The sequence below is a fragment of the Tiliqua scincoides genome, chromosome 1, assembly GCF_035046505.1.
Source record: "Tiliqua scincoides isolate rTilSci1 chromosome 1, rTilSci1.hap2, whole genome shotgun sequence".
Classification (NCBI taxonomy): domain Eukaryota; kingdom Metazoa; phylum Chordata; class Lepidosauria; order Squamata; family Scincidae; genus Tiliqua; species Tiliqua scincoides.
Window position 1 is genome coordinate 215343991 of NC_089821.1, and position 20096 is coordinate 215364086.

The following is a 20096-nucleotide window of genomic DNA, read 5'->3' on the forward strand; positions in this document are numbered from 1 at the left end:
TCTGAATGCGAGTGCCACCTATCCACACTGCATTACTTAATTGGATGTACATTCTGGTGTGATTAGTTGTGTGTAACTAGAGCTGATTAGGGGCACAAATATTTTACATATACTGTTAGCACCCTCAGCATACAAGTGGGCCTCTTTATCTGTGAATTTGAGACCCATGGTTTTTCAGATCCCGACACATGGATCTGCCCCACCTGTTGTCCTCTGATTGCAAGTATATGTTATTTGACACAAAATCAGAGGAAAGGTCCCTGCCCTGGGAAGCTTACAATCTGACACACATAAAGAAAACAAAGGAAGGAAAAGGAATTGATGATAGAAGGTGGAGGAAGGGGAAGAATATGTGATTGTTCCAGATGTGCACTCAGGCTGTTATAAAAGAAAAAAAGATCTAAAGGTATGTGCCGAAGCCTCAGTGGAAAAACTGGGTTGTAAGAACAGATTTGAAGGAAGCAACTGAGGAGGTATCATGCTGATTTTATGAAAGGCAGTTACATATTTACATGTTGATCTTTTAAGTATCACAAGGACCCTTCATTTTCAATAGATTTGAGGCTTGGTTGTCTAGCTGTTTGATAAAGAGTAGTGGCAACTGGAAACATTACACAGTACAACGAAGGCCCAAGAATATTCCTTAACAACTGTAAGATTCTGCTGCATCTTAAAGCATTTATGAATTTTAATGACAACAGTATGAATTTCTTTATGAAAGAAGCTTATAATCATTACAAGATCTCTTCACTCTTCTCAGAGTTCACGATCATCTGGAAACTGATCCCTGACAGTTGGAAGCAAGCTTTTTTTGAATCTTTTTTTTTAAGGAACTGATGACAGAAAAGACAGAACATATACTGTGATATTTTCAAAGATGTTAAGATGATACAGACACACCATCTTTGATAACTGTTTAAATGAAAACTGGAAGGACTGTCTAGTGACTTTGAAAATCTAAGCCCATTGAATGCTATGAATCTGGTTCTGAAATATGTCGCATTAATCATTTGAACGCAAGTGTGATCAAAGCAAAACCACTTCATCCAAACCCTTTGTTATGTAACCATGATCTTCTCTTTCATCACAACCAAAGCAAAAAAAAAAAAATTTGGTTCAACTCTTTTTTTCTGTTAAGTAAAAAGGTTCATGTGTTTGAATATGGGTGGCCAGACCCAGTATCAGAAGAGTCAGGCATCCTGTATAGGGCTCACCATTGTCTGATCTCCACCCTCTCAAAAACCCATTGCCACTGAGTCAGACACTGCAGTTTTTAGTTCTGGGAGCATTCTCTGACTTGCACACAAGGCTGTATAGTGGGGAATGACTGGTTTGGTGCAAGAATTATGTCACTGTTTAAATGCATAGGAAGCCATCACTGCTGTTCATCTCGCTGAGCTTGCTTCCTTCTTGGGCTGTCAGTCTCGCCTTGTTATCCCCTGCTGCCTGACTGGTCAAGTCCAGTAGTGTGTGCCATGGCGTAGGTCTCCTCATGAGAAAGCTGCTTGAACCATTCACTAACAGGGCTATGCCATATCTCCAAAACTAGATGTGGTAGGGCAAAACTGATGCCATTTTTGAAATCAGCTCTCCAAATATAATCAGGAATAAGTCTTAAGACGGCAACAACAGTCTTGGGCCACAACAGTGCTCAACATGTGTAACACTGACATGAGATCGGCCTGTGACCACTTACCACAAAGCAAAGGATTTCTGCAGATTGCATAGAAATCCTTTGCGGAGAAATTGAATGCTTTTTCTGTTCTGCCCCCTGATTTCCCTCCTGGGGACAGAGCTACATATACTAATAGCCAGATAGCCTCTGTGAAAATAAAGCCTGACAGATAAGTGGCATTTGGAAGCTGCTTTTACCGTAAGATGTGCTGAGAGAAACAAAAGAAAAGAACACTGAGTACATCAGAAAGAAATACTTTCAGACTCCAGAGTTGTCCAGAATGCAAGAAAGCACCTATTTGAAAAAGCATTCAGAGCACCATTTTTCAGAGGTTTGCTTTTTCAGAAGTAGTTTTATCTGTGAAAACTTTGAGTCATGAGATATTTGGAGGAAAGTGAATGGAATGTTTACAGCAAACACATGCTAGGTTACATTCCAATTTGTCAGTTGACTTTCATTTCCTTGAAGTATCAGATGATGCATTGTGCTGTAATGGTCATGGCATTTTTTTTTTTAAAGATGGTGAAAACAAAATGGTTTTGGAACAGAGTAACAATGATGAAAAGGGGTTAAGAATGCATGTTCTCACAAGGAGATTATGGGAAAGACGTATGCTTGTTTAGGCTAGAGTTAAGAAAGTCACTGAACAATAACCAGGAATCCCAAAATTCTGTACTCAATGTACCCACAATTATCTATCCCATTTGGCCCCTTCTGTTTGCTGTAAAACCTTCACATTGATGCATGTTTGTCCTTTACAAGATGACTGTTGCAAAATGTTAATTCTCCTTGTTTGTAATAACATATTTTGTTTTCCTGAGTAGGTAATCAAATGACTCCTAAAATCATTTGATACTTCCTGCTGTAGTCATGCTACATTGTTAAGTCAGTGTGGCCAGGTGTAGTCTTTTATTCGCAGATACAAGCATGCCCCGGTAACCACAGATTCTGTATCCATGGTTTCGCTTATCCGTGGAGGTGTCCATTCCCCACGCAATTCAAACTTTACCAGAGGAAGGGATGAAATTCATGCTTAAACTAGGTCTTGCTTAAACTTGCTTAAACAACCTTCCAGGCTAGACACCTGGTCTAAATAAGTAGCCTTCTAGTAAATCTCTTCTAAATAAGGAAGCAGACCTTAACCACTCCCTCTTATCCTCTGACTAACTTTTTTCCCTTAAAGTGCAAGACTTAAGGGAGGCATCCTTCTCCTTCAAGGAAGTTTTAAACTGGGGTAAGTTCTTAAAGGACCTAATGAGCTCACAGTGGGGGGAGCAGGGGCTCTGCACCCCCTCCTGCAGCCAATTAGCTTCTCTAAGAACCTATCCCAGCAAAAATGTCCCTTTAAAGCAGAAGATCATGAGGATCTTCTGCTTTAAAGGGACCTTTTACTGGGCTTAGGCTGCAATCCTATGCATGCTTCCCTGAGGATAAGCACCATTGAAGATAATGGGACTTACTTCTGAGTACACAAGCATTGGAGTGTGCTCCAAGTTCTCTTTAAAGCAGAAGATCCTCATGATCTTCTGCTTTAAAAAACGTTTCGACTGGGTGAGAGCTTAAAGAACCTAATTGGCTTGCTGGAGAATGTAAGAAGGAGCAGTAAAGTCTGCTTCCTGTTAACCTCCAGCTAGTTATTTAGAAGAGACCAGGCTGCCAGGAGGCAGCCTCAAGGTTGCTGTGAGCTGCTAAGTTCATAGCAACCTAGTTTAAGCAAGAATTTCATCCCTTCCCCTGGTAGGATTGAATTGCATAGCAGGGTGCGGAGGGGCAGGCGTCCACGGTATCAAGTATCTGTGGGGGGATCCGGAACCCCCGTGGATACCACGGTACACCTTTACTCAGAACTACAGAGATATTTGACAATATCCCTTGTTACATCAGGATAGGTTAAGGGTAGGATGTGCCCAGTTTTAGAAAAATTGAATGTTTTTTGTTGTTAAAGTTGCCATTTCAGACAACATGAAAACGCTTGCAAATCCTTTCTGCTTTACATTGTGCATCATTATTTCCCCATGCCTATTCAGTCATTTTCTGATTTGCTGCTGCTACTTGTGGGCATGGAGGTGATAAAAGAGCTCAGCCCTATTGCTGAGAAAAAAAAATTCTCCTGCATTACAGTGCATATTCAAATGTGCACCCTTTCGAAAGTAATGCCATGTAGGGTATGTTTGAATGTGTCAGCCACAGATCTAAGTATACCTGTCATTGGCACTGCATTACCTTCCATGATATGCACACTTTGGCTGCAATCCTAACCAACTGTCCAGCACCGACATAAGGACGATGCATCTCTGAGGTAAGGGAACAAACATTGCCTTACCTTGAGGAGGCCTCCGTGACTGCCCCCCTGGCTACAGAATGCAGCACATGCCCAACTGGCACAGCTATGCCAGTGCTGGAAAGTTGGTTAGGTTTGTGCCCTTAGATGCACATCCCCACGTTGGGGAGCCTGGGTCCAGTTGCTTTGGGAATGGCAATGGCATTCTTCTCACCCGAGCATCTTCCCTTCTGCAAACAATCTAATGTGTTTCAGGAACCACTGCAACAACTGTAGCAGGGTGAAACTAATTTTGCGGGAGTGAAAATGTCAACAAGTTGTACCTCCATTTTGACCTAGCATTAGTTAAGAATGGCAGGAGTTGTAGGACTGTTTTAGGAACATGGAGGATTTAAGTCTAGCTTCATACAGAATTCATCAAAAGAGATATTTGAACATATTTCCCATCCTTTTGAGTGGTAGTACTTTGGTATGTCTCATTCTGTCCTACCTGTAAAAAAATTTCTTCTTCAGAGCCTGCAAACACCTCCAGTTAGCAGTTGTGGTATTACCATGAATACACTTGTTCTCACGTTCTCTGCTGCAAAAAATAGTAACTGTTTAGCCTTCTTCCACAAAACTAACCCCCTCCCTTCTTAGACTACTTTCATTGAACGAGTTGTCCATATTATACTTCTTCCCCTGCTGCTCAGGAGCCTTCAGCAAACTTGGTTCCTGTGGGAGGAGTCCCCATGGCAGCATAGCCCCCTCCAGAAAGTGATGCAATGTTGGGACAGGACAGAAGCCACACTGAAGATTCTTCCGGCATGACCCAGAGCTTCTGGCTTCACCTTTGTGGCACTGAAGGAGCTGTCCTGCAGTGGCTGCTGCATCACAAAGGCAGTGTGAGGGAGGGCCTTCAGTCAACCGTAGGGGGGGGAGCCCAAGAGGAGTGCACTCGTCGTATGGCTTCGACTGTGCTATGTTCCATTGAATAAGGTATGTCTTCCAGGAGATGCTGCATTCTGCTATCAAAAAGCTAAGTTCATTGATTTTTATTAGCTTCCATTTAATTGAATTTTGAGAGAGAGCTCCCATTACAAATCTAGTGCAGGGAAAATACAAAAGGAATGTATTGCACAGCTATCCAAACACACACATTTGTTCCAATCTTCTCCTCCATTGTGCAGGAAATTATAGCTATCTGTTTGGTAAAGGAGATAAATAACTTATTGCAATATTAATGTTGACCCCAGAAGGCATGTGACCAACACACACAAAAGGTGAAATATGGATAAATTTCAAGTTACAGGAGTACAAATTAACCTGTTGACTTACAGAAACATAGTCAAAAAAGCAAAAAAAACACAAAAAAAACACATATGTTTCATTACTATATAGCAGAAAAGAATCAAAACAATTTTAAGTTTCACTATGTTAATCTGTTTTGTCTAGGGTGTGCAAGCAGTGAGAATTTAAAATATAAACAATAGATGCACGCACACAATTTTTAATTGAACAAATTATTTGTATTTTAAAATCATATAAGCATAAATCATATATTTGAAGATGGGTCATATAGGATTCGCTTTCAGTTTTTCAATCTACCAAGTAAAAAGGCATTACATGGAAAAACACGTGGGGAAAGTTTATTGTTGCTGCTTAATGAACCACCTTGATGAACTCAAAGCAATTATTTGAATGCCCTCTATCAGCTCATGAATATACGAAGCTTTCCGCAACTTGAGTCAGACTGTTGGTCCTATCAGACTGTTGGTCAGACTATCTAGCTCAGTATAGACTGACAGCTGCCCCTAAAGGTTTCAGCCAGGAGTCTTTCTCTGCCCCACCTCAAGATGCAAGCAATTGAACCCAAGACCTTTTGCAAGCAAACCCAAAGTTCAACCCTGAGCTATGTTCCCATCTCCAGTGATCAAATCAATTAAACAAATATTTTATTTAGCCAGGTTCAGTATGCAATTCACACATTGGAAATCTTCATCTAAAGTTTTTTGAGAGCTCTAATGGAGGGGCCTCCAAACTCCAGTCCATGGCCAGATCTGTTGTGCCCAACAATCTCATCTGGGTGCAGTGGATCCAGAGCTTTACCATTCCGGTGCTAATTAACCCGTTTTCATGCCATGATTATGCAGAACTTCACATCAGGCAACTGCTTCTGCCAGGAAATTGGGGCGCTGAGCCTCCTGGGGTAATCAGCAGCAAAAGCGATTGCCTGGCTCAAAGCTCTGCAGAGTCACAGTACCAAAATGGGTCACTTTGCACCAGAATAGTAGGGCTTCGGCACCGCTCCGCAGTGCCAAGACGTGATTGTCAGTTGCACTGCTCTAATGGATGCTGTAGCACTCAACTACAAATGCAGGAAGTGTCCAAGAGCAAGGATACCCAAAACAGTTCAGTCCACATGGCGGTTGCAGTTACATGACCACCTGGGTGTACTTAACATTTGTCAAACTTTGTATGTGCGAAAATGAAAAATGAAGCTTGTGCAAAACTCACTCCTGGCTGTTCCCAACTGTACTAACACTGCATCCAATTTTGTCTTCAGTGCATGACAACCTCTTGTGCATAAAACAGTACCCTGTCTTCTGCTGTTTGTGCTAGTAAAAATGTTTGCAATCATTAAAAAAATTATGTGCCGTATTTCCAAATGTTTGCTCCCCATTGCTTTATAAATTCAGTCATCTCCTTTCAAATGGAGACTGTCTTTTCTCATACTCTGCCAGACCTCAAAAAGACAAAAAGTGGGGAGAAATGAATGCTTTTAATTGTGCTCCATATACCATTGGCGGCCTTGAAACCACTTCAATGGTGCGGCTGGAGTTCAGACTTCTAATAACTAAACCAGCAAATCTGTATAACTCACATGAAAGGAAAACCTGAGTATATTAACTTTACACAGCATGCCATATTCAATGTATTGATCTCATAATCACAATTTTTTTCTTAAATGGGAACACACTAGTATCTTATAGAATTATGCCTGTCCTGTGGAGCTTCACAGCCCAATCCTGAGCTGTCCATTTGCGGGCCCAATCCAGCACTAGGGCCCGCAAATGTGCCTTATGGCATGTTTGCAACAGTGCACGCTGGTGGTGGAATAGTGTAAACATTGTATTCATAAAGTGAGTGGACAAATGAGTCAGTACCCATGTTGCATTTATTAGCAGTACTGAAAACCTCAGACGCTTCCACAACTAAAGCGAACATTACTCTTCTGCTTGCCAAAGCAACAGCTACACATTACCTTGCTGTAAGCTTTAACCAGAGGATGAGCTGAGTGCCATCTCTGTGTTCTGAATCTTTTGGTTGAATCACATGGCATTTACTGGCATGGATATGTGTGTGTTTCCTGTAAACTTGCTTGTTTGCTCCCTGAAATATTGCTGCTTCTCTGCTTCATTATAAACTTGCAAGCTACTGAAAGGATAACTCAAAATGAAGTGTTATGTCAGAATCCAGTGGAACAGTGCTGTGAAACAGATTTATCATGGGTATGCACTGTATTGATTTTGCAGAGTTAAGCCTCACAAATTAGAGGTGTGTGTTCATGTGTAGGTATCAGATGTCTGAATTACGGTATGTGTTGGTGGAGAATGTACATGGATGAACAAAGTCCTGCCACAACGGAATTACAAGAATCTCACTCCAGTTTTTAAAACTGGTGAGGTATTTTCTTGTCCACAAAATGCCTTTTGTTTCATATATCTAGAAAGCAAAATGGCAACCAAAAAATATATGCCCCCTCTCTGTGTGTGTCTTCCAACAGAAGATCTAAGGACTGTCTACAGTCTTTTTCCCTTGAGGAAAAAAGTAAATTATAAGAGGGTTAGTTTTCATTTTGGAAACAAATAGACCCATAAACTTAAACTCATTTCTAAACAGGGCTTTAGTGGAGGAGAAGCTGGGGGAATGGAGCTCTGGGACCTCCTTGTAGCAAGAATGTTCAGGTGCTGCCTGTGAAACTTTTTTCAGAGACCTTAACTGAGAAGAAGCAAACAGAATCAGCAGGAAGCAAACTAAGAAATTTGCCTAGAGGCACATGTTAATGTCTAGGAAGGCCATTATCTTGCCCAAGAGCTGCTTGAGAGACAGCATATAGATCCTTTTAAATTAAGGCTATAAATTCTGTGCAGATTTCCATGGGATAGTTCTACTGAGTATAATGGAGCTTATGTCTGAGTAAATATGCAGAGACTAGCATTCTAACTGTGCGATCTATATGTGACTTTTCAGGGATAAGATCCATTGAGTTCAGTGGTACTTACTCCCACGTATTTATAGAATTCCACCTTAATAGAACTTTGTATGTTTTGGGGATATTTTTAAATTCCATTTTTAGTTTTTATACATTTATTCTAAACCATTGCACCTCACCCCATGAGTTTGGGATGAAATGAGCTACAGCAGTGGTGCCCAAAGTCCTCCTTAGGAGCAAGGAACCACATAAGTAATTGCTGAGGCAGGGGTTCTGCAGCAACACGATCCCCACAACCACACTGCTGCCAGGGACAGGAAAGAGGTATTTTTTACTTACCTCCAGCCAGCACTGGAGTCCTAGGGGATCTTGGGAGCCCTTGGCAGGGCTCTCCAAGCATCTGTAATTGGGGGGAAAAAGAGGAAAGGGGGGCATTTCCGGTTTGGCAATGAAAGCCTGAAGTTTTCTTTTTTCTCCCCACAATTACGAAGGCTTGGGGAGCCCTGCAGAGGGCCCCCAGGACTCTAGCACTGGCAGCATTTTAAAAAACCGTCCTGTCCCTGGCACCAGCATGATCCTGGGGATAATGTTGCTGCCTTTCCCTCCTCCCCGCTCCTTAAAGAGGCTGGAGAAAGTCCTTCCCTGGCTGGTGGGTCACAATCCACCAGTTTAGCAACCAATCAGCCAGTCACTTTTAATGAAGTATACATTTTTTTAAAAAGTAACAGCAGACAAAAATACTGTAATGAAGAAAATTAAAGTTGATCTTTTTTATACAGTATTAGTGTAGGGTGGCTGTGGCATGAAGAGCTGCTGCACCACCGCAGTAAATTCCAAGTAAATAATTTGATTTCAGAGGATTCCCCTCCCCGCTCCGTTAAAATGTCTCCTAGTGTAGAATGGTCTTATTGCAGAAAGCGGTTTAAGGATTGTTCTCTAAATGAGAACTACTATGTGCTAAAGATCCTACAAGTGTTTTCTCCCAGTCTGTTAGTTATTTACTGCTACATGGTACTTTTAAGTACAAAAACTGAAATATGTAACAGAAGCTGGCATCAAAATATTATTCTCTCCCCAGCCTAAAGACATCTATTGAAGAGTCACACAAATGAGCTATGATTGAGCATGCTGGCTGGCTATGTCCCTGCATATTTGCCAGCAATATACAGAGAGAGTTAAGTTCTAGGAGAAGCTGAGAACTTTCTTGGATGCCTTCTGTGGGAAAATACTTTCATAGGTTGATGGCATCATTCTCCTTAAATATGCTGCAGAATTTCTTAAACTCTTGAGCTGCTTATTTTTTGAGATTCTGTCATGATGGAAAGCTTTAATTTACTTGAGGTCATGGGGGGGCGAAGTATGAGGAGGCAAGCTGAACTTTAGAAGATTCTTCACTTGCTAAATTGTGAAATTGTAGAAAGCTTTCTATGTCAAAAATGTTTCAGCAGAAATGAACTCATTTTGATTTTTTAAAAGTGGATTCATCGTCCTTCACAAGTATATGTGAAGCTTGGCTTATTATATTGGATTGGATTGGCTTATTATATGGTTCTAAAAATATTGATCATATTTTCTTAATTGCAGAGATAGAACTTCAAAGCAAATGTGATTTAAACCCAATTAACTTGTTTGCAGGAAAGCAACCTCAGGTGACAAGTTCAATTTTAACATATTGAATAGGCAGTGGTAAAGAGGATTTTCTTTCACCCAATTGTGGATGCATACTAGGGAGGCAGCATACTAGTGAGGCAGGGAAGTGCCCTACAGGTAGACCACAGCTGCGATACAAGGACATCTGCAAGAGGGATCTGAAGGCCTTAGGGATGGACCTCAACAAGTGGGAAACCCTGGCCTCTGAGCGGCCCGCTTGGAGGCAGGCTGTGCAGCATGGCCTTTCCCAGTTTGAAGAGACACTTGGCCAACAATCTGAGGCAAAGAGGCAAAGAAGGAAGGCCCATAGCCAGGGAGACAGACCAGGGACAGACTGCACTTGCTCCCGGTGTGGAAGGGATTGTCACTCCCGGATTGGCCTTTTCAGCCACACTAGACGCTGTGCCAGAACCACCTTTCAGAGCGCGATACCATAGTCTTTCGAGACTGAAGGTTGCCAATACAAATACTAGGGAGGCATTTCTGGCTTCACGAAATAGAGGCCAAGGAATATAGGAAAAATAGTTAAACAATGCACCATGCCACCCCCCTCCTGAGCCTGTCCCTTCCCCTTTCCCCCCTCCCCCTGCCCAGAAATGTCTCCCTCTGCCCCCTGCCACCCTCCCACTTTGCCTGGCACTTACCAGGGTTCTGCAGTGGCCAGAGCTCCTTCTGTGGGATGGCACAGGCCTCTCCTCCAGTGCCACTTGGTCTCTGGGTGCTGCAGATTTGAATTATGGTATGTTTCTGCCCCAGTGCTGGGGCTGCAGTGCTGCCTTGCCCAAGTGCTCTCAGATATCAACACAGAAAGGATGGTCACCAGCTCCCAAACTCATTCCCACAATAGCCCTCAAGGTAGATGGGAGGGGAACAGAATTGTACTCAAAATCCAGTGCTTTTCTGGTTCTGCCAGTAGTTGCTGCAGTAAGTCAACTGCTCCTTACCACCAAGTTCTCCTGTGCTTTGGGTTATCTTCATTTTTTGTCTGTTTCTTGTTCGGTTCTAAAGGGCAGAACTTCCCTTACTGATCAGACCTCAGTGTAGACAGTTATGTATGGCCTTTTGTCTCTCAAATACCCCTGTGAAGTAGATAGATAGCTACTATTGCTGTTTAAGTGATAGGGGAGCTGAGCTTTAGAGAACGGCTTATTTTAGGCCACCCAGAAAGTTCACAGCGGAACTGAGATGTGAACAGAGATCTCCAAGGTGCACGTTCTGTACACTGGTTGGAATCACATTGGCACATATTTTCTCTTCTGGCTGTTTTGAAACCATTTTGTTTGGTTGTTTAGAAGAAAATGTGGTCCAATTATATTTTATTAGAAGAATGTTTAGGGGAATAATTTTTATAGAGACTGAAGACATGCTAAATGTGATTGTGCAAACTGAAGAGTTGTGACTAAAAGGACAAATTGTTTTCTGCATATGAACAGACTAATAAATGAAAGAGATGGGGAGTCTCTCCACCTATCATTGTACAGCTGGTGATACAAACTAATGACGGGAAAACTGTTCTGGAATTAGAACTTGGCAAAACACTTAAGCACACATAATTTCTGCACATGCATTGCAATGTCAGAAAGTCCTGCATGCGTATGTAAGTACAGGCGTCCTCCCGTATCCAAGGGGGATATGTTCCAGATCCCCCCCCCCCCAGAGATGAAAACCATTGGAATGGGAGAACATTATAGGTGCAGTGCTCCATGGTCTTTCCTGCCCCTGCGCCCCCAACCCCATTACCTTCAGTTTTAACTTTATCAACAGTCATGTTTCTTCCTTTTTACAGACACTACAAGAGGATCACGAAATGCAGGCAGGCAGCCTGCACACTAGGAGAACACAGAACAGGAAGCAGAACAGTTCCTGCTTCCTGTTAACATTCTGTGTCCTCCAAGTGTTCAGGCTGCTTACCCACATATCACGATCCTCTTGTAGTGTCTTGTAAAAGGTAATGGGGCAGAGAACAGTGGATAACTGAAACTGTGGATACCAGATCCATGAATATGGGGGGGGGGAATGCCTGCATATGCATCTACTCTATATCATGTCATCTGAATCCAGGAGCCAAGGTTTACAAAACCAAGATACAAATTCAGGTTAAACTGCTATCCCAGGGTTTGAATGTAGTTTACTTAACCAGAATTCCTCTGCTCCTGAGATGAGAGGAGGGAAGTATACTGGCTCTGAGTTCATGATCCCGATGCATTCATGATGCAACAAACCATTGTTAAGCAGACTGTTTTCACTAAGTTGGCCTGTGAAGTAACACTTTATTTTTACCCTAATGTAAGCAAATCTTTATTAAACTGTCTTTAAAAAAAAACCACTGGTTTAAAACTGTTACATTGCTTCCATAAACCATGTATTTTGTTTTGACGCACCAAATGAATACACTGAAATTATGTCTCAAGAATTGTTTAGACATTTTGATCATTTCTGGAAAAGAATGTTGTCTCACAGCCTGACATTATTAGAGTTTCTTAAATGTTGGTTCTCTTCCAAGGCAACCCCATCTTGCCAGCTTTTGGCATCTGTTTTTTCAATCTGAGGTTTGGGGATCTTTTTTCTTGTGGGGGAGCAGGAAGCTTGTAAAGGTCACTTATGACCATAAATTCTGTCTTGGGGATAACTATCTTTCTTTGAAAAATAAACAGATATATTTCCTCTGCTTCTTTTGAGTCACATTGTGTTGCTAAAATCTAGTTCAATCATACTTCTCTCTCATACTGTACAGTAATTGCTTTTCTTCTGCATAGCTTTAGCAATGTTCCTTTCATAGTGCATCAGCCAGTGTTAAAAATAGGTGAGCACCATGTCTCATATTGATTTTACCATCTTAAGGATCTGATGTTAAACTGCATCTGCATCTAGAAAGCTAGATGGATCAACTTTGCCATTATCCATGTCTATATTTTCTGTTACAACTAAGCAGTCCAGCATGGCGGCTTCTGGTATTTGCAAATAAAGACCTACACATCATATCCTCTTTCAAGTGCTATTGTTGTGTGCTTTTCCCCTTAAGCCTTTTACTCTCTCAACATTTACACCTTCATCCCTCATGGATTCTTTGACCTGAACAAAATACTGCCCAGCTTCAGCAGGTTTTTCTTTAGAGAAATGTGTGTGTTGTTGGAGGAGGCCTGGTAGAGCTCTTGTTTGTGCCAAAGAAAAATTCATGCTTCTGGAAAACATACATTCTGTTATAAAAGGTATTGGCAAGTTGTTAGACAAGACATTGCGGCCTCACTTCTCTGAGGACTTGGCTTTTGGTACAGTAAAGTAATTGCAATCATGTCAGTACCAATTTGTGCTTTGCAACAAAGGGTGCGGAGGTGAGGCTTGCTTCTCACTCCGCTTTTATCAGAATGGAGTTAGAAGAGATATCAACAAAGAGAGTTCCAATCCCATCTTGAAAAAACGTAAGTGGGGGTAGGAGGGAAAGCTGATAAACGGATCACTTGTTTGCAAGAGTGCCATAGGACCAGCAAGATCAATGTTGTAACTGAACTTCACTGATGCTGTAAGTTGACAAAATGTCATGACAGAAAGAATTATGAAAGCAGCAGTTTGTCAGTTGCCCTTCTTTCTTCGTTCCTTCCACTGTGTATCGGCATGCCCCAGTATCCATGGATTCGGTATTTACAGTTTCAGTTATCCATGGATACCATGCCTCTTATAAAGATAGGGGAACATTTTTTAAAAATCTTGTTTTAGCAAGATTTTTTAAACATTCCCCTGTCTTTTTAAAAGGCACCCCCAGTATCCACGGTTTCAGGTTTCCATGAGGGAGTCCAGAACAGAACCCCAGCGGATACTGGGGCATACCTGTAGTGTAATCCTGAACACATTTGTGTGCAGAAGCAAATCCCACAAAGTATAATGGCACTTACTCCCAGGTTTTGTTGTACTGTACACAGGATTGCAGCCTTAGGATAGCAGAGGTTGCTCAGCATTGCATACAGCTCTGTAAACACATTATTATTCAGAACACCTATGTTCATTTTAGTGGATCATTAATGTAAGAACATATACATTACAGAAAACTGAATCGGGCCTTCCAACCTCAGATGATTTACGCTCTTTTGGAGAGAAGCACTACTCAGAAGCACTACTCAGTAGAGTCAGGCCCAAATCACAATATATTCACAGTAATTATTAACTTTTATCAAAACATTAGCAGTAGTAGCATCATTAATTATTGTTGTAAGTTTATTTCAAAGGGAATGAATATTTTCTGTTATAAATGCTTGTGTGGGGGTACTAAGAACATCCAGGCAATGAGAAATGGCATTAAAAAAAATGAGCTGGAGGAGTTCAGTACCAACCATAGGGCTTGTCCATTAGTACAGCAATGCAAAGCAATGACTTCAGTCCATTGGTAACTATTTACATTCCTTTGCTATATTCTTCAAGCATGTATAATTTTCTAAAGTCTTACAGTATCGAGCATTATGGTTTTTTTTTCAGAATAATTTTTTCTGTACATTTGCAAACAATCTGAGCCACAAATGAGTCCATTTTAAGGTTTAGCAAAAGGGATTGGAGTAGCAGATGGTTTGATTTTTTCTTTTTCTTTTAAAAGCATTTGAAATTATGGGTCCTTGAAGAACAATATGGTCTTTCACTTCATCATGGGTATATATGCACAGTGTGGTTATCAGCTTACAATTGCAGGACTGTAACTTCCAGTTCATTGTTCCCCCTAGATGAGCACAATGCCAGGATTGCCTACGAGGCCTTGCTTCTATGATATTGACCTGGACCCTGAAACAGAGCAAGTCAAAGGATTGTTTTGAAGACAGATACAAAATCAGGTGAGCGAAGGTGGTTTTAAATACTAAAGAGTCCCGTAAGGCTCACTGTTTTGCTTCTTGCTCTTGGCAGTGGTAATGGATTTTCTGGATTTAAAAATCAGTTTGTAGAATGCAGGCAGATTTGTTTCTTTGCTTTGCAGATATCACATGATTTTCACTCAACTCTTCAATTAGTTAATATATTGAGTTAAATGTAAGGAAACACTGTCTGCTATTAATGTAGATCACCTCCTACCAAACAAAAATAAATGCTTCTATGTGCATAATTTGAACTGACAGAGACTTATCTTATCCCTGCCTTACTGTGTTGTCTAGTTTCATCACTCTGGGGAAATCTCAAAAGAGGGACCTACAGCCAAAGAGCTGGCCGGCTGGTGTGAAACGTAGTCGACAGTTATCTCCCTCAAGGACTTTTTAATTTACAATTTTCCTTTTTCAAATTCCTTGGATTATATACTCTTCCATGAGCAGACTGTCCTTCCTGTCTGTCATGTTCTCCACCATCTTGTTTCCTTCTTGTTTCCAACCATAGTACTATTAACAACAATCTTTCTAGCAAATCCTCCTCTTTAGTCTTTCCTTGGACACTGTTCACACTTTTGACTTTTTGTCTTCCCTGCTTGCCAAAGAGTATACAGTGTCTGCTACTAGAATAGGGTGGGAGCCTTCTTTTCAAGGAGCATCCCACCACTGTATGTGCCAACTCTGCCCTTCCCCTTTCTGTCAACAGAACACACACTCCTGTCCTTCGTTTTTACAAGAATATCCTTAAGAGTCAAACTGAAATATTTCACTTCCTTCAAAGCTTTTCAGTTGTTGGCATCTTGCCCATCTGCAAGTTAGAACATTACATGATATCACAGTAATTTCAGCCGATGTTTAAGGGGGCTAGCCAGAGACATCCAGTTTTTTCCCCCTTTGTACCATAATCTTATCTATAGTCCAGTTTCTCTTATAAAGATAGCCGAAGTGCTTTTGCAGGAATTTTTTATCCAGACTACTTTATCAACCTGGAAAATGTACTTGATTTTTTTGTTGTTAACAAGAAGCTTGGAAGAACATGAGAGGGAATGTGCCTGTCATAGCCTGTGTGTTTCTGAGCTTTGGTTTGATGAAACACAAAATATTGACTGGTTTTTCCAGAAAATGCAGCAAATATTTTAAAAAATAAAGTGAATACTTTCCATACAAGGTACTCTGGATTATTTTTAAAAGATCCCAGGAATACAATTACATCCTATTAAAGACAACTGCAAAACTACCATTTACTTTAGTGGTTCTGAATTACATGCATAGATGGCATACAGATAATTAGAAAAAAGTTGTCAGAAGGTTCTAGCTAGTTATTAGGACTGGGTGATGAATGACTGGGCCAATCTTACTGATCAGGGTGAGCCTACCTATATTGAACTGTGCATGAGCATCCCACAGACCTGATGATAAAAATCTCTTCTTCATACTGTCGTTCATAAACTGGACTGCTGCTGTCTTTCAGTAAAGGTTTTGTTTGCATTTGAGCCCTGCCTCGTTTTCAGTGCTCTGGGCAAAGTAGCATGGAGAGATTGACAGAGACATAACTTATGGCCCAATCCTTATGCCAGCAGAGCACATGCTCCACTAACATGTGCTGTTGCAAACATGCCATAAAGCACATTGTGACAGTGCATGTGTTTGCAGCACTGACAGGAAGGTCTACTCCTTCCTGCTGGCAAGAGCATAAGGAGCAGTGCCCACTGGAACGGGTAAGTGATGTGATGCACTGTGCAGTGCAGGGAGGGAGATGGGTGGACCAGGCCCAGCAAAGGGACAGGAGTATTGGTTAAGGCAGGCAATGTTGTGTGCCTTCTGATGGTCATGGGCCACAGCCTATCTTGGGCAACCCCTAACACCATCCGTCTTAAAAGCAAATAATGGTTGACAGTCTACATCTGGTTTTTTTATTCTCAAGCCAACTACTTCCAAGATTCTGTCCAGGGCAGGGGGGAATCTGGAACAAGATACTTCCAAGGTTCCAAGATGCAGTCTGACATATATTTTTTTAGAATGCCAAATTTCATTCCTGTTTGTGAAAACAGGAAACAATGAAAAGGGAAGGTTAAAATATTTTTTGTTTCCATTTTTCAGACAACTGAAAATACAAGCTACAGTTATCATGTATCCTGGCGTATGAATTTGAAGAATGCCTGTAAACATCCCTGGAAGAATCCTGGGATAGATGAAAACACAACACACACACAACTCTGCAGACTTTTTTTAGAACAAATGATAATTAGAATGAGAAATAGCCTAATACAGAACCACCAAAGTTCAGGATGAGCTAAGTTAAGCTGACTGTAAAAAAGAATGCTTGGCAAAGTTTGCCTTTGCCTGCACATTATTTACTCTTGAGGGAGGCATGTGAAGTGCCATGAAGTGAAAGGGGGCATTTTCTACACTTTAAGATTTATATTCTCTGTTTGAGCCATAAAGTCAAACTCTGTCCCTCACCTGTAGCTATTTAGAAGTCGCAAAGAATAATGTTGCTTGATGATGAAGTTTGCTGCTTTGGAAAGTGCAGTATCTTACGTTCAATAGCTGTAGCAGCATACAAAGTTAGCTAGAAATATCTAAGTTTTCAGTCAAGGTTACATTGGACCCATTTGGAGAAAAGAGCCAAGACTCAAATGTAGAATCTGATTTGAAGAAACAGCCCAGGAATTTGTAGAAGTTGAGAATAAGCCTGACTTTTCCTCTGTGGCCAAACAGCTGTGAAATCTCTTCACTTCCCTGTCGCAAGTGTTGCACTCTGCCAAATGAGTGAGTTACTGGCCTTGCAGAGCTTTGAACCATTGTGTTTAGCTCTCCTAGATATCCCAAATGTCAACAAGCTTTAAAAGTCAGTGTAAGTAAACAAACTTTATCTTCAACTCTGCCACATTAAAAATAAATATCTGAATCTTCAGATGCTCAGGTTTTCCCCTTTGGGAAACAGAACTTTAAATTGCACATTTGAAATATGAGAATGGATGTGTGTAATCTAATGCTCAGATCTGTACATTGAAGACCTAACTGTGTACTGCAGACAAGCCAAAAATGCTAGTTTCTGGTGATTGATGCACTTGCTCTGTCCTGTCAGTAGTTGATGTTGATAGTCAAAACTTTCATTTGAATTGCTACAATAGCCAGTTACAGATCTGTGTTTTGTTTGTTTTTTCAAAATAAAGCCAATTTTCTGAATTGACAAGTTTCCGTTGAAGGAGCAACCATTACAGAACAATCTACTACAAAGCCAAGTATATGTATTTTACAAGTTATGTTGATATATCATTTCTCATAATTACTGGTTATCTGCATGTATATTAGCATACACAGTCTTTCTTTCCTAATGTTTATTCTGTATTGAAAACAAATGGTTTGCATTATTGCTAGGCTGATACTGAACTTCTTGGTTTAGTAGTCAGATACTCATACAATCCAGCCCACACAATTACATCACATGTGGAGGGTAATCAAGTAATCAGCTTGGTGCCTGAAAATATGCTGAATTTAAATTCTCAAAAAATGATTTCGTTAAGCCTTTGACTAGTTTGAATATACACTCATTTTGTCAGTAGTCATTCATTTTGATAGCATTTAGAGATCAGAAAGCTTGGATTTTTAGCAAACATATAAAGGAGAATTTTCCCCACAATAATGTTAAAGGTGGATCAAATGTCCCATAGGTGCTCCAAAAGCCTTTTGAGGCCTCTGGAGGGCTGTAAAACTGGAAGTACTATTTAATGGCCCTCCTGGAAAACCAAAAATACTGTTTAATGACCCTCCAGAAACCTCAGAAGGCTTTCGGCGCACCTGTGGATGTCACACAAGGCTCCAGAACAAGAAGTAAGTCTCCTCTCAGGGAGGGGGGGCAGCATATTGCAGTCCTATGTCTAGGATGGGGCCAGGTCTGTAACTGGTGCATGTCTAGGAAGGGGAGCATGTGAGTAAAGTAACGGCAAGATCTAAATATCTAGGAATGTCCCTTTAAGAGCTTAGAGGAGAACAAAGAAGCACTAGTATGGCAGTAAAGGAAATGAGTGGGAAAAATTTCTCTCGTTCCTCAAAAGTTGGGGACTTGGAATGGAACCCCCCTGCAGAACACTAGTACTTGTGGAAGAAAGAAAACGTTCATTTTTCTGGGCAATTGTTAAGCAAAGATGGGTTGATCAGGGCTGATTTAAAAATAAATGATGCTAATTGCTTTATCTGGTGCCAAATGTTACAAAAGTCTGGTTGAAAATTCAGATTAATTTCCAGCTATGCTTCCTGACTAACAGTCACAAGTTGTTAATTTTGTGATAAACGAATCCTCATGAAGATAGATAGGCAGCTTTATTATGGTGCAAGTGGCGCACAAATATTAGAATGCACAGACATTTACGCAATTCCATCAGTCAGCACAGCAGAAACATGCGCTTTAAGAAGCATAGATCCACAGAGCATGACATAGGTTAGAAAATCAAGCCTGCACCACACGTTTCTATCACTTCAGGTGTCATTGCCTACTGTTACGACTCCGGCACTAAAGACCTTCAACAAATTTATGAAAACAAATTCCACATCCTACAAAACTAGAATTCCCAAGATTTCATAGAGAATTGAGCACAAGAGTCAAATGTGTGTGTTTGCCATAGATGTACTCATGACTTGCCTACTCAGAAACTACCTGTTAGGCTGCAAGCCTGTGCACACTTACTTGCAGAGTAAGCACCACTGAACTCAAGGGGCTTACTTCTGAGTAAATGTGCTGGGAATTCCATTGCAGAGGTCCAGAATTGCACTGCATACATCCCTTTGACCACCTTGGTTATGCTCCCCTCCCCTTGATCTAGAATAGGAGAAGAGTCATTGCCAGTTAAGATCTGGAAACAAGATTAGCAGCTGGAACCTAAATATTTCAACTCACTCAATTTTGTGTATAATCAAAAGACTATATTTACAGTTAAGGGCAGGCAGCTAGGAGGCCCACATGGAGCACCAACTTCATCATTGATGGTCTGTCTTACTAGAACAACTGGACTTGCTGCTTTCTAGAAATAATGGAAAGCATTTCAGAACCCTTAGCAAAGTGGTCTCAAGTTTCAGACACCCAACAGAACCCAGGAAATGCAAGTATTCAAACTACTTGACCACAGTATTGCACGCGAACTGCTTAAATCCAATTTACTTCAGTGGGAATTCAGGGCGCAATCCTAACCAACATTCCAGCACCAAGGTAAGGGCAACACAGCTCCGAGGTAACGGAACAAACATTCCCTTACCTTGAGGAGGCCTCTGGGACTGCCACCCAACTGCAGGATGCAGCACTTGCCCCATTGGCACATTTACGTCAGGGCTGGAAAGTTGGTTAGGATTTGGGCCTAAATAGCCTATGTTCAGCCTTGAAGTGTTCCCAGTGATTGTAGGCTGAGAAGTAGTAAAAGGGTGTGGGTGTGTGATGACTGTGATAATAAATCAGTTCAA

The 20096-nt window shown here is 41.1% G+C and overlaps 1 protein-coding gene across 3 annotated transcripts in view; it reads left to right on the forward strand.

Annotated features, from left to right (window-relative positions):
* The window catches only part of MTHFD1L (methylenetetrahydrofolate dehydrogenase (NADP+ dependent) 1 like), a 134937-nt gene extending 117106 nt beyond the window's left edge, over positions 1–17831 (forward strand). For all 3 annotated transcript variants that reach the window (XM_066611295.1, XM_066611297.1, XM_066611296.1), the window contains 2 exons: positions 14508–14615; positions 16740–17831. In XM_066611295.1, the coding sequence (XP_066467392.1) occupies positions 14508–14597 (90 nt within the window). In that variant the 3' untranslated portion in view covers positions 14598–14615; positions 16740–17831. The remainder of the gene's footprint in view (positions 1–14507; positions 14616–16739) is intronic.
* Positions 17832–20096: the final 2265 nt, after the last annotated feature.